This window comes from Rattus rattus, chromosome 11, assembly GCF_011064425.1.
Source record: "Rattus rattus isolate New Zealand chromosome 11, Rrattus_CSIRO_v1, whole genome shotgun sequence".
NCBI classification, from domain to species: Eukaryota; Metazoa; Chordata; class Mammalia; order Rodentia; family Muridae; genus Rattus; species Rattus rattus.
In genome coordinates, this window is record NC_046164.1 from 15175020 (window position 1) to 15201623 (window position 26604).

General features: G+C 43.4%; 1 protein-coding gene across 5 annotated transcripts in view; it reads left to right on the forward strand.

Annotated features, from left to right (window-relative positions):
• The window catches only part of Lrrc8b (leucine rich repeat containing 8 VRAC subunit B), a 64847-nt gene that overhangs the window by 25419 nt on the left and 12824 nt on the right, over positions 1-26604 (forward strand). The window contains exons 1-3 of one of the 5 annotated variants that reach the window (XM_032916937.1): positions 5946-6052; positions 17360-17412; positions 25653-25751. Coding sequence is in view for 3 of the 5 variants with exons in the window: in XM_032916938.1 (XP_032772829.1) it covers positions 2799-4163; positions 4299-5018 (2085 nt within the window). In the remaining 2 variants the exon portion in view is untranslated. Of the gene's footprint in view, positions 1-2056; positions 4164-4213; positions 5925-5945; positions 6053-17359; positions 17413-25652; positions 25752-26604 lie in introns of those variants that run through there. The other 4 variants (XM_032916938.1, XM_032916936.1, XM_032916940.1 and 1 more) reach the window with 4 other exon arrangements.

The window sequence follows — 26604 nt, forward strand, 5'->3', positions numbered from 1 at the left end:
AGTCTACAAGCTATGCAAATATCGCCTTTTACAGCTCTTACAACCATAGCCCTGACTCTCCTGCGCTACTGGCCTTCTGTCCCAAAAACCAGGCTTGTCGTTGTCCTTGTATCCTGGCTCTTTATTGGTTAGTGTGATTCCACCTTACGTTGAACGCCCATAAAACCAGAGTCTGTTCGCATTAGGGAGTCATTGTGACACCTGCTGGGAAGTGTGTGTAAGTGTGCAGATAGTAGGTTCGCCCGAGTCCTAGCTCAGTGCAATCTATCTTTCTTCATTGTCCCAGGGACCACAGGCCTAACTACTCCCTTTTGTATGTACGGTTCCCTCTTTCCCATTAAAAGCTGTGTATGACAAATGCTAAGACAAAAAATCCTTAGGTCTGTTCGTTACCATGGATCTGACATGAAACGTTAGACAGGGTGCTCGGAGACCCCCACTTTCAATAAAGCCTTTCCCAGCCCAGCTTCCTGTGTCCTCCCCATCCCCGCCCTGTTTCTTTCTTTGTCTCTCGCCACATCCCCCTGTGCCTCATACCTTTTCAGGAGTTTGTACCTGTGCCTGTAGAACCTGTAGGGTACCCACTTGGCCCCCTTGCTCTCTTCACTTAGCCTCTGGCCAAAGTGTTTACTCGTGGCACTCTTAAAATACCGCTTCATTCTTTCAGATTCCATGGTTCTCTCTAAGTCAATCATACACTTTATTCTGGAATCTGAAGCCCCAAATGTCCTCACTGTTGGGTAGAAATCTCCACTCGAGTCCGGATAAACCACCACGGGCCAACATGGTTCCATGTGGAAAGGTTTAATGAGAGAAGAGTAGAAGGGGAGAGAAGTAAAGGCTGGCCATGAGCACGTGGAGGGAAGGGGGGAGGCAAATGGGGAGAGAAGGGAAAGGGGAAGAAGGGAAGAGCAAAAGAAGAGAGTGAGGCGGGGGCAAGCAGCTCCCCTGCTGCCAGGTTACTGTGGGGCAGAGCATACCTGGCTGTTGCCAGGTGACTGTGTGGTGGAGTTTAGGCAGAATACCAACACTCACTACCTAATTTAGCCACAGAAACGAACACATTAGCTTTTTCAGGACTATACCACCTCCTTCCCTCCAGGAAGCATCTTTTCCAGCCCCTTGTACACCCATAAAGACCAGGGCCACATTATCCCCCGGGACTATGGTCGCTTCAGGAGCAGTGCCAGTTGGTTGTGTTTGGGATTTGGCATGGTGGCTTAAGCCTGTAGGGAGATAGAGGCAGACGAGTAGTGAGAAGTTCAATGTCAGCTTTGGCTACCTAGTGAGCTTCAGGCCAGGCTGGGCCACACAAGAACCTGTATCAAAGCAAAGCAAAGTCCAGTACAAAACTATATTCAGTACTTGGTGCCCAGGTGGACTTGTTCTCTTCCGTAGCCACACGTCCTTCGTCTTCTTCCTCCGGAGTTGGGGATCAAACCCAGAGCCTCAAGCATATCAGGCAAGCACTCGGCCACCAATCTCCAGCTGAAATTACATTTTTCTCTCTGAGCTGATACTCTTAAAGTCAAGGACATGGTTTACATATCTCCTTAAGAAAAGGAAAGCTCACATACTTAGAAGTCCTCCATGTTCAGAATTAGTCGTCTGTGCCTTACCTGATTCCTTCCTCATTTGTATGTCCCATCCTCCCTGACCTCACTGAGTGCCGTGAGATCAAACAAGATCTATATGCTTCCTTGCCCTCTTCAGCCCGTAATTCAGCAAATGATCGACAAATTCTTTGCCAAAAGAATTGAAACAAGACAACTCAAAAATAAGAGGCTCAAAAAAAAGGGGGGGGGCTCTAAAGTTAAAGTACAACAATCTTTGATAGGAACAGCAGCAGAGATGACAGAGGGAGCCTTAGAGAAAAGACAGTCTAATGCCTGTACACACATGCACACATGCATGCACATGCACACACGTGCTGCAGACATACACACAACACACATGCACACAAAACACACACACATGAGTACACACATACATACATGAGTACACACACACATGCCCATACATGCACATATGTGTGCAGACATGCACACAAAACACACACACACATGAATATACACAAACACACACACACATGGACACACACATGGGCACACATGGACACGGACACCATGGTATATACATGGGGACAGAGAAAAACTTTAAGGCGTTGTCTGTCTCTGGCTATCAGACCTAGGGATTGAACTCAGGTTGTCAGGCTTGGCTGCAAGCACCTTCACACACTAAGCCATCTCACACACCATTGGCCACTGGCCTGCTTCAATACTTATCTTCCCATGTGTCTATAGATAAAATATTTCAATAAAAGCTTAGACTCTTCGATCTCTTTCAATGTAATCACAGTAAAACTGGCTCAGTTAATTAGGAGTGGCAGTGCCCTGGCAGAATAGGCCATTAGGTATTTGTTGAACACATATAGGTATTTATTGACACAATTGACGTGATTGTGCTCATATGCATACACACTCAGATTTGTTGGTCACTTCTTACTTTATTTGGGTGTCCCCTCTTTTCAGTTTTATTCATGTTTGTGACAGTAGTGGGCTTGCCCTGTGGAATGACACCCATGTGTCCTTTGCTTTTTGTGCAATAACTAATGGGGGCTAAGGTCATAGGTCATTGAGGGTCTTACTTGGGTTGCTAAGGAATATTCATAAAACTGTTGCACTTTATGTGATTAAACTTACTCAGCCCTGCTTACAGCCAGAAGAAAATAAGTGAGTGAGAATTCCTTTGATCTTTCTAGGCTCTCCTCTACACCTAATCTCCGAGGAATAAACAGCATGGTGGCAAAGCCCTTAAACAGCATGGAGTCAGAGCCCATATGCAGCATGGCCGCAGAGCCCTTATGCAGCGTGGTTGCAGAGCCCATAAACTGCATGGTTCCAGAGCCCATAAGCTGCATGATTCCAGAGCCCATAAGATGCATGGTTCCAGAGCCCATAAGCTGCATGGTTCCAGAGCCCATAAGCTGCATGGTTCCAGAGCCCATAAGCTGCATGGTTCCAGAGCCCATAAGCTGCATGGTTCCAGAGCCCATAAGCTGCATGTTTGCAGAGCCCATATGCAGCATGGTTGCAGATCCCTTAAACAGCATGGTCACAAAACCTATAAACAGCATGGTGGCAGAATGCATAAACGTGATTGCAGAGCCCATAAACAGCATGTGGGCAGAGTCCATATGCAACATGATTGAAGAACCCATATGCAGCATGGTCGCAGAATGCATGAACAACGTGATTGCAGAGCCCATAAACAGCGTGGTTACAGAGCCCATAAACAACGTAGTTGCAGAGCCCATAAACAGCGTGGTTGCAGAGCCCATAAACAGCGTGGTTGCAGAGCCCATAAACAGCGTGGTTGCAGAGCCCATAAACAACGTGGTTGCAGAGCCCATAAACAACGTGGTTGCAGAGCCCATAAACAGCGTGGTTGCAGAGCCCATAAACAACGTGGTTGCAGAGCCCATAAACAGCGTGGTTGCAGAGCCCATAAACAACGTGGTTGCAGAGCCCATAAACAGCGTGGTTGCAGAGCCCATAAACTGCGTGGTTGCAGAATGCATAAACTACATGGTTGCAGAGCCCATAAACTGCATGGTTGCAGAGCCCATAAACTGCATGGTTGCAGAGCCCATAAACTGCATGGTTGCAGAACACATACTTAGCATGGTTGCAGAGCCCATAAACTGCATGGTTGCAGAATGCATAAACTGCATGGTTGCAGAGCCCATAAACTGCATGATTGCAGAACACATACTTAGCATGGTTGCAGAGCCCATAAACTGCATGATTGCAGAATACATACTTAGCATGGTTGCAGACCCCATAAACTGCATGGTTGCAGACCCCATAAACTGCATGGTTGCAGACCCCATAAACTGCATGGTTGCAGAGCACATAGACAGCATGGTTGCAGAGCCCATATACAGTATGATTGCAGAGCACATAAGCAACATGGTGGCAGGGCACATACACAACATGATTGCAGAGCCCATATGCAGCATGGTGGCAGAGCCCATATGCAACATGATTGCAGGGCCCATATGCAACATGATTGCAGGACCCATAAACAACATGGTGGCAGAGCCCATATGCAACATGATTGCAGGACCCATAAACAACGTGGTGGCAGAGCCCATATGCAACATGATTGCAGGACCCATGGTGGCAGAGCCCATATGCAACATGATTGCAGAACCCATAAACAACGTGGTGGCAGAGCCCATATGCAACATTATTGCAGGACCCATAAACAACGTGGTGGCAGAGCCCATATGCAACATGATTGCAGGACCCATAAACAACGTGGTGGCAGAGCCCATATGCAGCATTGTTGCAGAATGCATAAACTGCATGGTTGCAGATCCCATAAACAGCATGGTTGCAGATCCCATAAACAGCATGTTTGAAGAATGCATAAACTGCATGGTTGCAGATCCCATAAACAGCATGTTTGAAGAATGCATAAACTGCATGGTTGCAGATCCCACAAACAGCATGTTTGCAGAATGCATAAACTGCATGGTTGCAGAGCCCATAAACTGCATGGTTGCAGAGCCCATAGACTGCATGGTTGCAGAACACATACTTAGTGTGGTTGCAGAGCACGTAATCAGCATGGTTTCAGGGCACATAGACAGCATGGTTGCAGACCCCATAAACAGTGTGATTACAGAGCACATAAGCAACATGGTGGCAAGGCGCACACGCAACAAGATTGCAGACCACATAAGCAACATGATTGCAGAGCTCATAAGCAACATGATTTTAGAGCTCATAAGCAGCATGATTGCAGAGCACATAAGCAGCATGATTGTAGAGTGCATAAACATGTTTACAGAGCACATAGGCAACGTATTTACAGAGCATATAAGCAACACATGTACAGAGAATGTAAGCAGCAGGTTTACAGAGCGCATAAGCAGCATGTTTACAGAAAGCATGAACATCATGGTTGCAGAGCACATAAGCAGCATCAGTGTTGCAAAGCCCAAGAAATGATACATTTTAGTATTTATGTCAGAAGCAAAACCAACAAGAATGAGTTTTGTTTAACAATGCCTTGCTCAACCAAGTCATCGGACTTAATTCTTGCTGTGCCTGGGTGATTGCATAGTAAGTTTATACTTCTCAGCAGAATAAAAGATCTGATAGGATCCCCGGCAGAACAATTCAGAGAAATGGGATCTGTTATCTAAGAAGTAAAGGCCACACTTCCCCCAAAGCCAGTCATTACGGATTGCCATTGTCTTTATGAGAATGTTTGCTAGCCTGGACAGGAATCTGCATTCTACTCTGCTCTCTGCTCAACAGGGCTGGGTGAGTTACTCATGATTCAAATTGACCAGTCCCACTACAGGAAAATACATTTACATAAAAGATTAGATCAGTTGCCAGACAACAAATTGAAGACTTACCTCTTGAAATCCCTCTTAGTGTGGTTCTGATTAAATTGATGTTGCCAAGGGAATGGACTTTTAAATGAAATTTTAATAGCACTCCAGATAATTCCAAAGTGTGTCTCACTGCCCCCAGCTCTCAGTAGGATCAGATTTGGTTTCACTTCCTGGTTTGTTCACTCAGCCTGTTCCTGGGAAATATTTAAATAACATAGGAGAGAAAAAGAAAAATGTTGCTGCCAAGTGGAAGAACGAGTTTTAGTTTGATTTAGATTTAGTTCATGCTGTCATTCTTTTATTTAAAACAGTTTTCAAATTTTGCATATAAAGGGTGTATTATAGCATTCCCATACTTGGGTGCTATCAGTTTGTTCTTGCTCATCCCCTCTTCTGTGACACCCTGTCCTGATGTTTTTTTCCATCCCATTCAGTTTTAAAGAATTAATTATTTTATTTATTTACATTCCAAATATTGCCCTCCCTCCCAGTCCCTCCCTCTGAGTTTCCTACCCCATCCCCACTCTACCAGCAGCTGACTGAGACAGATGCAGATACTTACAGCCAACCAATGGACTGAGGTCGGGGACCCCCATGCAGTGATTTTTTAGACAATGAAACTTCCTAATGCCTAAACTGGTAAGTCAGTTCTCTCTCTCTCTCTCTTCTCTCTCTCTCTCTCTCTCTCTCTCTCTCTCTCTCTCTCTCTCTCTCTCTCTCTGTGTGTGTGTGTGTGTGTGTTTTCTTCAGTTGTTCTCTACCTTATTTCTTGAGATTAGTTCTCTCACTGAACTTAGAGAACACTGATTGGCCAGACTCCAGCCAGAAAACTCCAAGGACCATCCTGTATTTGTCTTCCCAGAACTGGGATTGCAGCCCACTTTTCTGTTTCTGGCCAAACTCAGAATTTCATGCTTTCCTGGTGGGATCTTTACTGACAGATCTATGCTCCCATCACAGTTTAAACTGAAAAAGAAAGCAAAAAAGAAAGAAGAAAAGAAAGAAAAAAAGAAAGGAAAGAAAGAAAGAAAGAGAGAAAGAAAAGAAAAGAAAGAAAAGAAAAATAGAAAAGCTTACTTGGCAATGACAGTAATGAGGTTTCCTTTTGATAACACCATCCCTTCTAAAGAACGGTTTGCTTAGGCACCAGTTATGAAACACATGAAGGGTTGGTCCATAACTAGCATAGTAGTAATTTGGTTTTCCATGTATTTATTATAGGCTGAGTGACATAATGCCTAATTTTTCCAGCGATCAGCAGCCCAGTTTACTAAGGCAGCATCTTGCTTATCAGACACTTGACAAGGCCGTGCAAGCACTGATGCCCTTCTCTGTGTGTTTTAAATGATTGTGCATGTTAAAGCCTGGCATGAAATTTGACCATTTGTTTAAAGTCATATTTGTGTGGTAAAATATTTAATTCTTCTGAAGTATTCAAGTATCTTCTAAAATACCACTTAGCAAATTCATTTCTTAAAAAAAGAAAAAAAAGTTAGACTGTAAGGAGATCTTGCTTCCTCCAAATCTAATTGTCTAGTTACTTCATTTGCCAGGCTAATCTGGAAATTTGATTTTTTTTTCTACTTAATTGTGAAGTCCATTTATGATTTACTTCTGGAGGTTATCTAATATATATATATATATATATATATATATATATATATAAATATAAATATAAAATTAGGCGTCCTATTCTCTGTGTTGGGCTTTTACCAATGAATGTTTTCAAATTAATATCCCTGAAATGTGTTCTCTGAGGTAGTTTTCCATTATTCCATTGCTCAATTCCTTTTAACTACATGTACTATCCAGTCTACATTCTTTTCTGCTTGTGAAAATCTTTGTTAATTCCCAAAGTGCTCCTCGGACAATAATTACTCAGATATCTGTTATGCTCGGGGCTTGGATTGTATTCTCAAATTTTATTATCTTGATATTTGGGACTTTATTTAATATTTGATCCTAGTTTTCCTTCATCCTTCTCTTCCTCATGCTTGTCTGAAAAACTCCAGTAGGCCCTGTCTGTTATCCTGAGTTCACCTTGACTCTCTGCTCTGATTTTGTTTGTGTCCTTCATGGTGTGCCACCCCCCAACCCCCAGTCTTTCAGCAGACTACCCTGAGTCTCTGCTGCTTTTCTCTTCACCCAAAGCTATGCACCTTGCAGCCCCTATTACCCCTTACCCAATATTGTATCAATTCCTTCGTTTTCTTATATTGTGTCTCTTTCACCAAAGCACAAACTCCTTCTGAGGACTGGGTTTAAGCTTAGGCTGTCCCATCCCCATCCTCACCCCATCATCCACATCATTACACTCAGAGGCTCAGTCGTGATTTGTTCTCATGCAGTTGTCAGAGTTCATGTAAGATATGATATTCCTTCCCCTTTTCTTGGTGGCTGTTTGGGGGCCCCTTTTTTCTACCTGCCTGTCCTTAGCCAGCAGTGACTCCATGGTGGCATTTTCTGAATGGCTAAAGCTCCACAATAAAAACAGATTGTGTCAAATATAAATAGGAAAATATTGTTTACTAGGGGTGGGGAAAAAAAGTCAATTTCTGAGGTCTTTCTACCTTTTGGATTTGGCTGCTAAAAAACAGCCTAAGAAAGAGCTATCTTTCTTAGCAGAGATTCATCTACTATACGGAGAGGAGAAACTTCAGTCACCAGCAGTAAACCATGGGAGCCTAGATGTACTTCTCAACCAGAAGAAAGCCATGCCCCCATTTAAAAGTCATGTATTAAACTTTCAAATAGGGAATGTGACTTCTGTCTCATGGAAAACCCTGAAAACTAAAATTCTGAAAGAGAACATGGTCTCTTCCCTAATGAAGCCATGGAGTCCTGAGCTCTGGAGCAGAAAGCAGACCTGTGCAGCAAGCTGTCTGTCACCATCTTGGCAGCTGGACCTCTGATTCCCTTAGTCTTCATGAGCAGCTTCCTGTGCTCCCACCTGGACCAGAGTCTTTGAGTTGAGGCTGAGCCACTCCCCTCCTTTCTCTATTGACAGGAGGTCCAGTGGTTCTCTGTTCTCTGTGGGCTGGGACTGTCTTTGTGGGCGGGGACCTTCAAATGTCATGTGGAATGTGGGAAATTGAAGGGGAAATGGTGGGAAGATAAGCCTTGGGTTGTGTTCAAGTCAGGAAATCTAATTTTAACTCTTTTATCTACTCATTAATATGCAATGGCTACTTTTACATACCTGACCAGACCTCAGAGCTTATTGCTGGAGGGAGGAAAAATCCCTTAATGGAGTGACTAGTTATAGGATAATAGGGGCTATGAAAGGAAAGGGTGGAGAGCTACAAGAGACTATGGTGATTGATCAGGTGTCAGAGGAAGCAGCCCTATGGAAATTCATATGTAAGTCATTGACTTGGAGCACTGGGACTTAATTGACGGTCTTGCTTACTCCCTGAAGGTGAGTTTGACCTTCCAAGAGAACTTGTGGACACTTTTTCAAGGGAATAGCCATTTTGAATAAGAACTAACCCCCTATAGGAAGGAGGCTTTCTATGCAGCCTGTGCTGTGTATAGTACAGTAAACAATGTATATTTGGTCTTGGACCTAGTAGAATGCACATATACATATGCCTACCCACACACACACTCAAACAACACATATACACATACATATGCACACATGTATGCTCACAGACATACATGCACACACACATACATGCACACATATGTAGCTCAGTACTTTGCCTGCTCCAGGGTTGTATCCTCTTTAATGAACTGTTACTGATAACTGAATCGTCCTGAGTTTTGGGAGTCACATGACAGTTACCGAACTTGAGGAGGGCACCAGACAAGGCAGACATAGGGGTAGCAGGGACACCATCAGAAGCAGAGCCCTTGAGAAGTGAGATGCCTACTCTGGGAAGGCAATGTAGAACAGGGCTGGATCATAGCATAATCCAAGTGCTCCAAGTCTCTTAACAGCAGGGCAAGCTGATAGAGAACCCTTTTACTCTAAACACACACCAAATGTTTTTGCTGTGCCAACAGAGAAGTCGGTGGCAGCAGGGTTAGGCCACTAGATGCCCCACTCACCAGATTGGAAACGAGTCAAACTCAAGACAAAAGTGGAGATTGGCTCTGAAATATGCGTGACATAAAACTTGCTCTTTCAAAGCTGACCTGTTTCTTGTGGCTCTTGTCCAATGATTCACTTCCTACACTTCCCAAGAAAGAGAAGCTGATGAAATCAGTGTCTTGGCTCCCAGGAGTGTTGTGGAAAGTCTCTTCTGGCTTCAAAAGGTAGTAGACAAGCTGGACTACTAGCTAGGTATTGTGGGTATTCATTCTCTTTGCCTGCTATCCACCCACTCTTCTGTCTGTTGACATTGATCCCCTGACATTACACGGTAGATTTGACAAAGAACTTTCTCCTCAGGTGCCTATATAACCACACTGAACTTTTTTCTCTTTTGCCTGTAATCCTGGGCCTCTGGGCCTTTTTCATAGGACATCTGTGGCAACATTTGCTGTTCTGTTTCCTTGGAACCAAAGCTCTGTAAACAGTTCTGTGGCCTGAGTTGTGTAGTTTCCATCTACTGTGCAGGGCCATCTTCTCTTAGCCAGGCATCAACATAGCTGCTTTGCCTCACTGGCGATCTCTCTACACTTGCCGCCGGAGTGATTTCAGAGATGTTTGTTTAACCATTATTCTCAGCTCTGAGGCAAGTAAGACAGAATGTGAAAGCTGAAATGGAGGATCAGAGTGAGGCCTATGCAGATGGCAGTGGAGGCTGGCTTGGGATGTACCCCAGGACACATGCTCCATACTGCAATCATGGGAAGCTAGCATCTAGTGAGGGAGGTAGACATGCAAAAGAGAGATCCAACTGAGCCAGGACACTTAGCCCTAAACTTAGAAGAAAAAAATCAAAATTTATAAATAAAAATTGAGCAGTCTGCTTTTGCCCTTAGAGGCTTTGGAAATATGTAGGAGGCAGGGGTCTATGACCATCCTGTGTTACCCAGAAATGGCTGTATGACTGTGACCCGGTGAAAGAGATGCTTGTAGACTCTGCAGACAAGCAGGCTTCAAATATTCTGGTCCAAAGTGTATTACAGTATGTGTTCAGGCCACAATAAAGTGTGAGGCAGTCATGTCCCAACTGGTGAGAAGCACTGAGTGGCCCAGAGGACCTATTCAGGCTCTTTTTGAATGACCCAAGATCATAGTGATCATAGAATACATAATCCAGTCTGCCTAGGAAGTAGATTCTACCAGCTGGTAAATGGAGAGCCTCACAGCTAGAAAGGTGTTATCTGACTGACTTGTCAAAATCTCTTGATGCTGGCTTTCAGTGTGGCACATTAGAAGCCTGGTATTGACATGGTCATGGCCATTCAGGGTCCTAGTGCTTGGCTGGAGAGATGGATCAGTGGTTAAGACCACTGGCTGCTTTTCCAAAGGACATGGGTTCAATTCCATGCTCCCACAATGGTGGCTCATAACTATATGTAACTCCAATACTGCAGGATCTGATGCCCTCTTCTGACGTTCACAGACACTGGCCACCCATGTCTTACACAGACATACATGTAGGCAAAACACCCATACACACACACACACGAGAGAGAGAGAGAGAGAGAGAGAGAGAGAGAGAGAGAGAGAGAGGTGAGCATATGAGCAACAGAAAGAAATCTTAAGTATTTTCTGAATAAATTTGCAGAATCATGTTATCTTGCTTAACCATATTCAAATTAAAGGTTACAAATAAACTGATGATTGAAAATTTCAGTGTTACTTATAGTAACATACACCATGGATGAAGCAAGTTTGGTATATTTAAAATATTTTCACGTTATGTTTTTTTCTGGGACATTGAGGCTGACTGCATTTGATTTCTGTGATCCTTTTGTGTTTATTGCAATTAAAATTGTTTTCTTACTCTACATGACTATTTTTGGTAAAATATAAAAAATGTAACACTTATTTTAGCTATTTGTAAGTGTAAAATTCAGTGACTTTAAGCACATCATATTGAGTCATCTTGGTAAATTGTTTTTGTATGTGTGGGTTGCTTGTAGATTTATAGATGCGTGTTGGAGACCAGAGGCTGATGTCCACTGACTTCCTCCGTCACTTTATCTTTTATCTTTGGAGATAGAGTTTTCCACTGAACCTGGAACTTTGCAGTTCAGCTAGCCTGCCTGGCTGAGTTCGAGGGAGCCTCCTCTGTATTGCATGGCACTGGGACTATGGATGTGTGCAGGGGATCTGGGCTCAGCCCCTTGTCCCTGCATCTTATCAATTTAGCCATCTCCTCAGACCCTGATGATAGATAGGGTTATGGTTTGGTATTTTGTTTTGTTTCGTTTTGTCTTCATTGATGATAGACCTTTAATGCACCCCTTTGCCTAGGTGACACTGCCATGTCTGGCTTGTCAGCAACAAGAATTTTGCCTGTTTTTTTTTTAATCTTTTTTTTTAATTTATTATGTATACATCATACAGCTTTCTGCCTGCATGTATTCCTGCAGGCCAGAAGAGAGCACCAAATCTGATTATAGATGGTTGTGAGCCACCATGTGGTTGCTGGGAATTGAACTCAGGACCTCTGGAAGAGCAGACAGTGCTCTTAACCTCTGAGCCATCTCTCCAGCCCAGAATTTTGCCTGTTAAGACAGACATTAAATGGCTTGTACCAGTTATTGCTTCAAATGTTACAGCACAGTTTGTTGTTTTTGTTTCTCCTTCATAACATCCTGGTCCATGTAATAAATATCTGAGAAAAGGTATCTTTATACTCCACATTTTGGGATAACTGTCATCAAATTGCAAGTCTGTCATTTAAGTTTCTTAACTTGGGTGGAAAACCAGACTCTCCAGTGTAAAGACTGATTGGTCAGAAGGTACATGAGGCCATCCTTTTAACAGATTGGTTTGTTATAAAGCTACCATTGTGTTAATAAGTTACTATGTTGGGTGTTACTTTGCATCCATCCCTGTGTTAAGCATCTGAGTGAAAGTTGCCTTACTGAGCTGTTAAAACATTTCCATTTGGTAAAAAGCCATCTCTATATACTATAAACAGTGATGATCTGTTTTGTAGATTAGACAGTTGACACAGCTTGTGATCCAGCCAATAGAAATGAAGAAGCAGGTATTAGATGAAGAAGCAGGCGTGTGATGCTCCTTTATCAGACCATAGAAAACTCATATTTAAATGCATGGTACTACATTACTTTAACTGCATCTTTTTTGTCTTTTTTAAAGATTTATTTATTATATAAGTACGCTGAGGCTATCTTCAGACACACCAGAAGAGGGCATCAGATCTCATTACAGATGGTTGTGAGCTACCATGTAGTTGCTGGGATTTGAACTCAGGACCTCTGGAAGAGCAGCCAGTGCTCTTAACCAATGAGCCATCTCTCCAGCTCCTTTAACTGCATCTTAATAGATATACCAGGCACCAAAGCCCTGCACACATTATCATTTCAGTGACAGTTACATGTGGGTTATTCACCTTCTCATTAGAGAAGAGGTTTTCTTGGTATGAGGTTGTGTAAGCAGGTTGCATTCTCACTCTGACTATCTGTTATGTCAAACCTAATTACTTAATAGGTGGACAGAAAGGGCAAGGAAGCTCCTACTGTCCAGTTCTTATTAGATGAAATACTGAGCCATGGACCAGGAAGAACCATGTAGATCTCATTTGTTAAGTGGTTCCTGTTCTTTTGTAAAAGTTCTGTTGTAGAGTGCCCAGAGCGAGATGTCACATTCTATGTAGAACTCTCTGACAGCGCTTCTGTGGAGGCCACGAGGCAGATGTTCTCAGAGCTGGTGTGAATTCTGGATTGCTTTTGAACTTCACCAGCTTTCTGTGATGCAGTTTAATAGTGGTTAAGTGGCATAACTGCCCATTTGGAAAAGTTGGGTAGCCAGGTGCTCATTTTGATGCTAATTGTGGGCTCAGTGGGTAGGATGCTCCATCCTTAGCACCACACACAGGGCTTGTCAGATACATTTCTATAATCCTAGCCCTCAGAGGTTGGGCAGGAAGATCAGGAGTTCAAGGTCAGCCTTGGCTATCTGTTAAGGTTGAGGCCCTTTAAGACTATATGAGACCCTGCCTCAAAACAAAAAAGAATTGTGTAACTTTGTGTTTTGTGGTCACTTACCCACAAGTGAACACCGAGCCCCTTTCTATTACCACCGTAAGCCCATGAAGCTTTGTTTTACTACCTCAGGCTTATTGCAGTTTATGACAAATGATGTTTGTCATCCCTTCGAGTGTGACATAGCAGACACAGCCTTCCTCTCAGTGATCATCACAAGTAATCTTTTCCAAGAGACTAAAACTATCCCAAGGACATGTGGCATTGTAAGCTGAATCTTAGTTCATAGGGTTGTAAAAGTACAATATTTAGGAACAAAGAGTGTTTACCGGCCCTTCCCTCCCAGAAAGCATGGTCTTGGAGGAAGAAGCCAGGCTAAGAATTGAGCCCAGCTTAGCATGACAGACAGCACTGTGGCCTGGGTGACAGTGCGCCTGCACTTCACCTCAACATTTTCCTCCTTACGTCATAAGGCCAGTTCGTGCAAAAGAATAATCATGAAATCCTAATCCATACAATGTTAAGGTCATTTAGGAACACTGTGGCATTTGTCCAGTGGCCCATCACTGATTTAAGATGATTTGCAGTCATCATAATGCAGCCAGTCATGCTGAGATTCATGAGTCACCCAGACTCGTGAGACATCATGTTTAGTAGGGAGCTTTGCAAGCATGCTTCCTGGAGGCAAGGTTTCGCCTCTGCCTCTGATGACTACACTTACTGTGGTGGGATGAAAACGCCTCAGTCCTGTCATGACCTACCCCTTTCTTTCTCTGCTTCATGCAGTGTATGCCCAGCCCCTGCTCATATATCTTTCTGAGAGCTGAGCCATCTCCATACTCTTGGTTCCTGACTGGGTAATAAAATCTAGTCACATGAGTTATGACTCTAAATGCCCATGTGCAGTAAGGCCAGCCTCAGCGCTACACAAGGTTACCTAAGCACTTGTCTCTCAGGCAGGTAACTTCAAGGCCACTTACAACGACTTCACATTTTAAATTTTTATTTTATTTTATATGTCTGAGTTTTCTGCCTGCATGTTTGTCTGTATACTCCTTGTATGCAGAGGCCAGAAGAGGACAGCTGATCCCTTTGAAATGGAATTATAGCTATGAATTGTGATGTGTGTGCTGGGAATTGAACCCAGGTCCACTAGAGAAGCAGCTGGTGTTATTAGCCACTGAATAGTCTCTCCAGTCCACATTTTAAAAGGAGTAGCTAAGAGCTGAGTGGGAATAAAGTAGCAAAGAAGCCCCTTTAACCCTACCCCCATCAGCTCTCAGAGTCCCAACTGACTGGAAGGAAATCACAGCCATAGTCCAAATCTTCTTGCAGGTTTTATCAGTACTCCTTCATCTAGTCATTGATATTACTCTGGGAGAGATCTCTGGGAGAGATCTCTGGGGTACAGGTAAACAAGAGACTTGGTTGCATCAGTTCATGAAGAACTTGAGGCATTAGCTTAACATGTACACCATCAAGCAGTGTAAGAGAAATATTTGCATGTCCCAGGAAGACACAGTAGAGCCAAGAAGTTATCCAATGAGGTCAGTGCAGCTTCCAGAGATGATGCCATGGGACCTCAAGGCAGGACAGGCGTTAGTTTGTAGACCAACAGTAGCCTCTCACTCAGAGGTCCACCTGCCCCTGCCTCCTCAGTGCTGAGATTAAAGAGTGCGTCATCATCATCATGATGCCCATCTGGAATGTCTCTTTTTAAGTCTTTGCTTTGGAGCCTTTCAAGTCAATGATGTGGGAGTCTGAATTTACATAATCAGAACCTAAAATATAAATTGCACAAGAGAGAGTGTGGTGGTATGATTCCTGCCGTCACTGGGATGCAATGTGCATAGTGATGTCATAGGATTGTGTTTTAGATCCATGGAGATGGTGAGCTTTGGGCTGGGGATGTGCCTCAGTGGTAGAGCCCTTGCCTAGCATGGCCAAAGCCTTGAGTTTGGCCCCCCACCATTACAAAAACAAAAGAGAGGTTCTTGACTCTTTTTTTTTTTTTTTTTTGGTGCTCTGTTTTTCATCTTTTCTTTTGCATCTGTCACTACAAGACAAACTCAAATGCAAGAAAGCCAATGTGTTTCGATCCCAGAACTGTGTCTCTGCTCCTTGTTCTTCTACACAGGAGCGAGCAGTCAGTGCCATCCCTACTGACTGACTGAGCAAAAGCACAGACTCCTCCTCTTCTACAGTCAGAGCCTTGGGGCTTTTTGTTTCTCTATCAAAGAGCTCACCCTTAATCCTCAGTCACTTGGGAAAATAAGTATTTTCTCTACATCCCTTCTATGTCCCTTTTGGAAGGCAGGAGAGAACATTCAGTCTCAGCCCCGCTGGTTTCCACATCTACCAGAGCCCATTCTTAGGCTGTCTCAGAGCTGAGTTTTTAAGTTAAAATAGATGAGTGTGTCCCGCCTCTGCCTGGGAGTGGTAGAGATGAAGCTAGCTTGGGAACCCATTAGCATATCGAGTTGGATCACAGAGACACTGCCTCGCAGCTGGCCTGTCAGAATTACCACGTCGGTCTTTGTCCCGTTTTTTTATCCTGCCCAAAGTGTGTGATTTGTTCTATTCTGAGCAGCAAGGCCATTTAGGATTTTCACAATTCATTCTCCCAGCTCGGTACTTTTATGTTCTGCTGAGGAGGAGAAAAGAAGGTAACTTCAGCTACCATTCCCAAAACCAACCTGAATGATTCGCTTGGCCTAGATATAGAGACTGAGCCTCAGCGCTGTTGACAGCAATGGCTTCACCCCGAGATGACGAGTAGTCTTCCTGAGAGCCTCCACTGAGTTCTACACCTGTTTCTTTCAACAGGATACACCTCTGGTTTGGGTGACAGGGAGGAATGAGGCCTGTTGGTTTGTTCAAGCCAACGTCAACAGTAGGCACAGTCAAGCAACAGCAAGATTGTTTTCTTTTTTTTTTTTTTTTTTCATGTGTGGAATGAGAGAAGGTTTTGTTGTATTAATGTGGTTTCTGTGTTAATTCCTAATCTGTTCAGAAATCAACTGATATACTGCTTACCAGAAAGATTACTGGTTTAATTGGTAGGGTGTATGTTGATTGACATTACATATAAGAGACTAAACATTTCATTTTGGCCCAGGACTCTACTCTAGAACTCTACACAGAAGAGTAGTGTGGACAAGGCTGAAAAAAAGGATGTAGCTCAATGGTAGAATGCTTGATTAGGATGCACAGATTCTAGGTTCAATTCTCAAAGGGGAAGAGAGAGGGGAGGGAGACGATATGAGACTAGTTTAGAAATGTTTGTAGCATTACTGCTAATAATCAGAGAATGGCTTTTAAGACTGTTTACAATGGTTTTATCAAAAATAATGACTAGAGACTTTATTGCATGAAAAAATCTCATAAGATTCCAAAGGAGACCTTGAAATTATGCCATGCAATTTTATAGTGGCATCTCTGTCCGTGGCAGGCCAGAAGCAACAAAATAACAAAACCTGATAGAAATACAAACTGAAATATTTACTTTTTCTCCATGTTTCTGTCCTTAAAAAATATCAATATCTTTATTTGTAGACGATGGGGGAAAGTTAAAAAGACAGAGCGGTAGTATGGGTATGTGCCTCAGATACAATGTTTCATTCTTTGTTAAAATGCCTTTTGTGACTTACTGCTGTGGTTAGACTGTGCTTTGATTGTCTCCCCAAGTGTCAGCTAGTCTTTTGCTGAGAGGTCAGAGGACTGTCTCTGACTCATGCTTTTTGAAAATTGTATTTTGCTTTTCACAAAAATTTTAGGTATGTTGGGAGTTTGAAAACCATGTAAGGGGGAAATGATCTTGTAGTCCTAAGATGCATAAAATATAACAATGTGCTTGTGATTTCTCTTCAGGCATTCCGCAGATCAAAACGAATCGCAGTTTCCGGTTGACCAGAATTCATAGGGTAAGCTGAACATTTTCAGTGGTGAACACATGGCAAAGATTATTACAATTTAGTTGGTAGCTTGGGGCAGAAAAGAATACAGAAAACGATTGCCATACTTACAGATGTTTTGAGTAAAATCGCTTTGATATTTTTAGATAGATTAAGCAGAAATTTAAATCTGTGTTATTTTAAAGTGTCATCTTCCCACCCTCTGTGGGTTCTGTAAACAGAAATATGTGTGTTTAATTGATTCCTGTTTCATTTTGTTTAAACGCTAAAGACTGTTGGAATATAATAATCTGTGAGAGATTGCCTGCCTATTTGATCTGCATGTTATCCTTTTTGTTGTGCCATTGGTTGATTGGTTATGAGACAGAGTCTCCTGGGTGGCAGACTGATTTTAAACTCAACTATGTGGCCTTAAACCTCTAACCTTCCTGACTCTACCTTTCAAGTGCCAAGATTCCAGATATCACCATGCCTTTTTGTGCTCTATGCCTTCTGAGTAGATTCCATACCAAGTGGGCTCCATTCTCAGCTCCCAAGGTTGACTCACATAACCCATCTGCCAGGTTTCTATATGATAACTGTACCTTTCTTGAATGAGCAAGTCAGAAGTGTTAGCTCTTTGGCACAGAATTTGACTTACTGTGCTGGGCGGGCACTAAAGTCACCTACTGACTCTAGAGTGGAACACTACCTGCCTTAAAAATGTTGCCCATCTTCATGGTTTAAGAGACTTGGTGGTAAGGCAGTGAGCATTCGGTGACATTTCACACCAACCATTCACAAATCAGCATTCTTATCCAGACTGTAATTCAGTTCTCAGAATCCCAGCTTGAATTGTCTGTGCGTGGATGTTTGAAGCAACCTTGTAAAGATGGCTGGCATATACTGCACTGTTTTCTGATGCTTGCTTATCACCGGCAAGTTACTGACTCCTTCGTTCCTTCCTTTCTTCCTTTCCTTTTTTAAAAAGTTATATATCCTTTTAATTTTTTACATTTACGTTTATTTATTTTATATATGTGAGTACACTGTCCCTGTTTTCAGACACACAAGAAGAGGGCATCAGATCCCATTACAGAGCCACCCTACGATTGCTGGGAATTGAACTCAGGACCTCTAGAAGAGCAGTCCATGATCTTAACCACCAAGCCACCTCTCCAGCCCTTTAAATTCTATTTTATGTTTATTGGTGTTAGTACTCTTTCAAAGATAAAAATCCATTGACATGGACACGTGCTTCCACACTCATCTGTTGAGCTGAGCAAGTCTTTAAAAGCTAGCAGAGTTTGCACTCGGTTGCTCCTGACTCTGGTGGTCTCTCCGTTGTTTCTGAGTTGTCCCATATCCAAACTCTGTGCCTTGGCTGTAGGCCTGCTGTTGCTCTCCTTGCCCTGGGCTCCTGGCTTTAGTCAGAGTGCACCCTTTCTGATCCTCCAACCTCTGCAGCTTATGGCTCAGCTGACTGCTGACTCTATCCTAATCTCTCTTCTAATGACTATCCTCCAACCAGCCATCCTTCTTGAGGCTTATAGTCCTCACAGTGCCTTATAGTTTTCACAGTGCCTTTGATCTTACCAGGGCTGTGTGCTTGGTGACTGTCTCTTCTCTCCTTACACTGAGGATCCTTTCATAGCTCATTGTCTGTCTCGTCCGCCTCTATTCCCCTAAGACTTAGACGTGTTGGCACATGGCGGGCACTGTTAAGCATTTGGAGTGTGAGTAGGCCCAGCTCTGAGCTTTCTTCGGTGCTGCTGTGCAGGAATGCCCTTCCACTCCCTTTATGCCTAAGAACATGAAGAGCTTATACAAGAGCCAATCACAGAGTTGACTAGGCCTATCCCATCTCAGAGATGGGAGAACACATCCCATCTATCACAGAGATCCTGGGAGAACAGAGATAGGACTGTCCTTACTCTGGCTCTGGTGTGCCTGCTCCCCGTCCTATGCAACATATGCAAATGGTAACATTAGAGAAAGGATTTAGATGAATGGTTACAAATTGGTCTACCCCCAATCATTAATTGGTCTATCCCAGATCACTAGTTGATCTATCCCAGATCACTAATTGGTCTATCCCAGATCACTAATTGGTCTATCCCAGATCACTAGTTGGTCTATCCCAGATCACTCGTTGATCTACTCCAGATCACTAATTGGTCTATCCCAGTTCTAAAATCTCTCATTTTTATGCTTTAGAAAGAATTGTAAATGTTTCCTTAAGTATATCTGCAGCTCTGTGTGTCTAAGGAAGACTATTAACAGTGTTTCCAAGCTTATCCCTGGGCTATAACCCAGATACTAGTGTCTGTGGAGAAACAACTGAACAGCTCTGAATGGTTTTCTTATTTATTCCATAAAGAGTGGGCTCTGGTTTCTACAGTCCCCGTGACTGCTCTGTAAAGAGTAGGCTTCGGTAGGAGAATGAGATTCCTACAGATGCTTGCAGTCCTCTGCATGGGAAGCTGAGGGGGTAGGGGTGTGAGTCACAAGAGACTGTGGAGGGCCTGGGTGTGGCCCCTTTTATCACTGACTATTATTATTAAGAATATTATTAAGAATATTGTGGGGTTTGGGGGAGTCGGTCAGGAAAGTATTTTTTTAAATACTGAGATGTGATGAAGGATTCGAGCTTGCCTTCTTACTTATGCTATCTCTGTAAGAATTATTCCCCCACCAGTAACTTATACTTCCAATAATTCAGCTCCACCTCCTGTCATTTCAAATGTGTTTTAGAGTCCGTGTGGTTGCACACAGTTATCACCTCAACATTCATGAAATTGAGGCAGGGGAGCATGAGACCTAGGTTAGCCTGGGCTACATAACAAACTCCCATCTAAACTCTCCAAGGCCAAAACCCAGTGTATTGTTTTAGATTCAGAGGGGATAGTAGAGTATCCTACTAAAAGCACTGATGGTTGACATTTCTAAAACAGAGCATTATCATCTAGATTTAATACAGGATGTACTCTGTAGCTTGTCGAAACAGATTAAAGCAACATCCTTTAGCCTTCAGGGCAGCCTAGAGCTGGCTGTGGTGGAGTGCTGTAATCTCAGCACAAAGTTAGGCAGATCGAAGCCAGCGTAGTCTCCACAGTGAGTTCCAGGCCAGCCAAAGCTACGTGATGAGATCCTGTCACAAAAATAACAAACCAAATATGCCCCCACGTTCATTGGGATTTTGATTTAATTTATTGGTTCCTTACCTTTCTCCTGGGGCTTCCACTGAGTAAAGTGATTTTTACCTAAAACATTACTTATGACGGCTTAACAAACTAGGGAGTTGCCAAATGAGTTTCCTGTCTCCCTTTGCTTTTTCTGTTGTTTGACTGATAACAGCTTCCTTCCCCGAAACTCATAGACTTTCCCGATCCGACCACCCCTCCACACCTGTACAACAGTTCTGTTCTGCGCTTGCCCGAGTAAAATGATTCCTCTCAAAGAATCCTTGTCTCAGGCCCAGTTCCCTCCCTGGACAGTCACGGCGTACCACAGTGGATTAAGGCCCAGTTACTGTTCGAGGACTGACATCATCACCAAGGTGGAACCTTACGTGACATAGAGCACCAGAATCTTACCCAAGCATTTCTTCTCAGACATTTCTTCTCAGATGGTCAGCTTAAAGTCTTGGTCATTGGGAAGGTCTCAGTCAAACGCCCAGGTTGGCCTCTGGGTCAGCAGTGGCCCAAGTGCAGCCCAGTGACCGGGACACTTCATCCCTGCATCCCAAGAGATGGAACAGAACTGCTCACTGTTTGAAAGAATTGTGAGAGACGATGAAATGTTTATTTTAGATACCGAGATCTGGTGGTTTGTTTGTTTCATTTTTGTATTTGACAGACCAGTGAACAATGGCAGAAACCGGTGTCTTGATGTGAGGCGCTTCCATAGTGAAATATGTGAAAGGGACACAGCACCATGCCAGCAGAGAAGACCTTTAAGCTCAGGGAAGATACAGTCTTCCTTGTAGTTGAGTACCAGTGAGGGAGCTGCTACTGGGGGATGTAGAACGCCTCCCTCTTTTATATGGACGGAAAGTCCAACAAACCATCGCTGACATGGAACAGAGAATCGGTTGATGGGCTGCAGTGGGAGCTTGCAGGCAGGTTTTCAGCAGAGCACTGGAGGCTCCTTCTATAGCCACAGCAATCCAAGTGTTGGGAGATGGACGGATTAAGGATGTTCAGGTTTTAATCAGGCGTTAGAAGAAATATTCCAGTTTAAAATTGTCTGGGATCCTAGAAGAAATGGTCTCAGGTCCAAACACCAGACGAAGGACCCCACTGTCGGTAGCACTCAGTTTCACAAGAAAAGTAAGCAAGCACGTGTGTAAGACCCTCCCTCAAGCACAGTAACCTCAAGCCTCAACTTGATGCCATGGTGGGTGAAACTTACGCAGGAGGGTTAGTGTCCTAGGTTTCATTGCTGTGAAGAGACATCATGACCACAGCAACTCTTATAAAGGACGACATTTAACTAGGGCCGGCTTACAGTTTCAGAGGCTCAGTCCATTGTCATCAGGGTGGGAAGCATGGCAGCATGCAGGCAGACACGGTGCTGGAGAAGGAGCTGAGAGTTCTACATCTAGACCAGCAGGCATCGGAAGGAGACTGTGTCACACTGGGCATAGCTTGAGCATAGGAGACCTCAAAGCCCACCTCCAGGGAGAACCTATCAATGAGGCCACACCTTCTAATAGCACCACTGCCTATGGCTAAGTATCCACACACATGAATCTATAGAGGCCATACCTGTTCAAACCACTACAGTTAGTATGCTTTCCATGTAAAAAAAAAGACATGTGAACCATTTATGTCCAGAAGATTGTTGGAGCATAGCTATGAATGTACAGCTACTGAGAGGTACAGCCAGCTTCCTTCCCCCTTCTGGGCTAGCCTTGGGATTACCTCAGTACGTGGTTTGTTTGAACAGCGAGCTGTACAGGTTCAAGTGTTAGAACCAGCTATCTTACAAGTGTCTGAGGACATTTTGGGCTGACCAAAACAGTAAAGGAAAAGGCCCATAAAATCTCAATAAATTGACCTTCCTGGAATTTGGGCCATAGAGATACAAAATAGAGAACAGTTAGCTAAAATACCTCTACCTGCGTGCTGCTGAGCCCTCTCTCTCCGAATCGTGGTCGGGCTGCCTCCCAGGTACCATGACTGTGCACATGACCCCCCACACGAGCATCTGAATGTTTTCCCTGCGTCCGGCTTCCACATAGTAAGATATCTTAATGTGCTAAAACTGTAAGATCCTGTAGCATCACAGGGTCAAAACGTGAAGTTATTTGACTCGTGTCTTTCTGAACTCCCGTCTGAGCTTACTAGGTCCTAATAAATTTTAACTCAGCTGATTCTGCTCATTATCTTTCTGTTACTATGACAAAACTATTAGAATGATCAATAACAAGATTGGGGCCATATTTCCGGGGGTTTCATTGCCCGAGTTGGCGGCCCCACTGCTGGGGGCCTGTGGTGACCCGATGTTCCTGGTCATGCACAGGAGACCATTGCGGAGGAAGCTCTGGATTTCGAGAACCCAGACCTTTGAAGTCTCGTCAAGTTCTCAGCAGCTAAGGACTTTGACTGCTTGTTTATTTTCACTGGTTATTTTGGAAATGACTTCAAAGTAAAAGAAGGACTACTGGGAAATCAAGATGCCTAACTTGAGTGTTGTTATTCCAGTCTTCGAGACCCTGGGATGAGGCTGTCAGATGAATTCATACGCTTTGAAGAGCTTTGATGACTTTTTAATGAGATTTAAAAGCCAAAGGAATGGAACTGGGACCATAAAGTCCATTACTCTTCACATCATTTCTTTGAAGTGATTTAGCGCATTCGCGTGTTAGAAACCGAGACCTCATTTGGACCCAGTCCTCCTCATTGTTTACTAATATGTGGTCTGGAGAAGGTTTGGAGCACAAACCGTGTCCACCAGCATAATGGCTCCCGCTCCAAACACATCAATTAGAAAAACCAGCATTAGACACAGGAAGGTTTCAGCGTTTTCCTGCGTCTGTAAACCCCGATAAAGGAATTAAAGATGAAGCCTTGGTTCAGTCGAAAACATTTAGTGGGAATCTTTAGCTAGGAACTCATATTACAAAGTATGTGACTTTGTAACTGGAAAAGTCACAGAAAACACTTGAACCCTTGTTTCTGGGACTACAATAGAACTCAGTTCTGATGCAGATGCCAGGCGAAGAGCTAAATAGCTTTCTCTCTAGCTGTTGAGAAAACCGAGACGTGGCATAGTTAATTGGATTTACTGAGGTCATGTGGTCTGGTGTAGACAAGGCCTCCAGTTCCAGTTGTAACTGTTTCTCCCTGACAGTTTTTGTTACACTGAGTAAGGTGAATTCTTTGGGCCAGTCTTGCTTTTCACGTTTATATCATATGAAGAAGACCTGGTGTTTATCCTTCTGAAAAGGTTGGATATAAATAAAAGGTACTTTGAAAGTAGATAATCAATTAGGATAGTAGCTGTAAAATGTTTTTATTTGATCTTACTAATAAGAACGTCATCAAAGGAGTTTGGTGATTTGACGGGTTAGCTGATTTGAGGAAGGTCTTACAAGCCAGTGTCTGAACTTGGCATTGAGATTTGATATCACCTACACGTGTGTTGGACCACATTCATATATCATGCCTTTACATACCCTGGCATGTGTGAGAAGCAGTGTAGTCATGCCTGGTCATGTTTTAAAAGCTGAATGGAGAAAGTTTGCAGTCCATGTCCTGATGGAATAAACAGCACCAACCTTATGTACTTGGGGATCCTCTGAACAGTTAATTCATCGTAGTTTCCCCTTAAGATTTTTTTTGCATGAGTACCATGATGGAAAAATATTTAAGAGAATCTGCTGTGTTAGAAATACCGTGGTGTCGAGCAGCATGTTGGCCATGATGCTGACCTAGTACAGTGGAATTTCCTAATAAATTCTTTTCCGCCATGCAGTGGAAGACTATGAAAATAATGTTTCATGTATCAAATAGTTTTTTTTGTTTTGTTTTTGGTTTTTTGTTTGTTTGTTTTGGTTTCGGTTATTAGTTTTGAGACAGGGTCTCTCATATAAGCCCTGTCTGTCATGGAACTTGCTATGTAGACCAGGCTGGGCTCGAACTCACAGAGAACCACCTGCCTCTGTCTCCATACCTAGATTCAGATATCCACTTTTATTTCCAGTACTGGGGATTGAACAAGGGCCTCACACATGCCACCCCTGCGTGCTCTACCCTTGAGCCCATACCCATTCACCTAGTTCCTTATACTCCCTGCACTTACGAAGTCAACACACACAAGTGCTTTCTAGCCTACAGAACAGCCTGGCTGTCTATGGTGATTTCTGACTAACAGTGCTATATACATGGCTTTATAAGCCCGAAGGAAATTTCAAACATATCCAATAATACCAGCCCACACAGGGTGGGTGCTAAAGACGGCATGAATGTAGTTTGAGATTCACATCCTAAACCTTTACCAACCTCCTTTCTCAAGGAAACACTAAAACATAGCGTCTATGCTCAATTGATGAAGCTCAGTGGTAGAGCATGTGGTTTAACATGTCCGAAGGCCCTGTGCTCCATTCCCAGCACTGGAAAAACAATCTTAGCATTTCAAAATGTTCTTCCAGTTCAAGGTCATCAGCGTATGTTCAATTTAACTACCATATGTGATTAAGGTAGACACCAAGGATGGCTTTTACCAGCCACGAGGTAAAACAGTATTAACACAAAGGCTGACTGTGTCTAATGCTGTCACTTCAGGGAAGTACAGATGTATGTCCGAGCCCCATGTGAAAATCAATGTTATCACCCTGTGACTTTTCCTGTAAGCTGTCGGCTAAATTTTCGTGTTGCTGTGAATTCTGATTTGAGCACACACGGTTTTAGGCTGGTACAGAAATTTCACAGTGCAATTCGCAGGCTGACAGATACATGGAAGACCTGTCGAGTATGAGGCAACATATGAGATTTACATATGAGATTAACATACATAGAATAGTTGGGAAGGGTTATAGTGAGTTTTCAAATATAGCACACTGAAATTTGAGCAGAAATGTCTCCAAAATTGAAAGGAAGTCCAAGGAGAGGGTGTAGTTTGATGCACTGGGAAGGATCCCCTCTATAGAGCTCTATCAGGGCGTGGCCTAGGAGGCAACCCCCACGGGATGTATCTTTGTGTGACATTGGATGGAGAGGGTCTCTGAAAACAGTATCTCCAAGATATTTTTTGCTTTCTCACAGAATGAAGACAAAGTCAGAGATGGTGTGTTTGAGAAACTTCAAAAGGTGTAGACCTCCTGACTGAAGCATAGTTGATGTGACTCATTTCTTTTCATAATAGTAAGTATAAATATGCACAGTGCTGTGTAGGTCAATGTTGGCTTGAAGTCTTCGTTCTGCAATCTACTGCTGTCACATCTTTTTATCCTCGCTTGAGCTGTTATTTCTCCATGTGTCCGTCTGAAATATTAAATGACTATAATGCTCAAGAACTATAGGAAACAAATAAGATCATAAACTCAGGCTGGGAAAAGTCCTTAGAGATCCACTCTTATTTTCCATTACAAGAAATCCCATTGTAGTGTTCCCGGTGGACAGTCATTTTATCTGACGAGACCCAGCTTGGGGAGCTGAAGTTAGATGATTCTAGCCTTAAATGATAGCATGTTTATAATCCTACCAGGAATCCAAGGTCAGCCTTGGCTACATTATCAAATTTAAGCCAGCCCGGGCTACATGAGATCCTTCCCCCTCAAACATGTATTTCTTTATAAACCTTCTACCTATCTAGTTCTGCCACTGAAACAAACCCACACATCCCTTCATCCTTGAGGTGCATGATGCTACTTTTTATAAGGAGACATAAATATCCATTCACCCAGATGAGGCATCTACAGACCAGTCCTGCTTGGTAAACCAGTGGGTTTGCTGGGGCTGCTGACAGGAAGACAGGCCACAGATCACAGAAGCTGTGGCAGTAGCAAACCGAGAGCTCTCAATGCTGTCAAAGTCCTCTCTCCTCCAGCCCCCTAATTCTCCATTCTCCCTATTCCAACTCCCACCTCTTCCATGCCTTGAGCTAGCACACCCAAAAACTGTGTAGCTCCAGGGAGGCACAAGATTGGATAGAATCTCAGCTGAGGGTTCCAGCAACACTCCTTATGCTTTCTGGAGGGAATGTTAACAGCCCCAT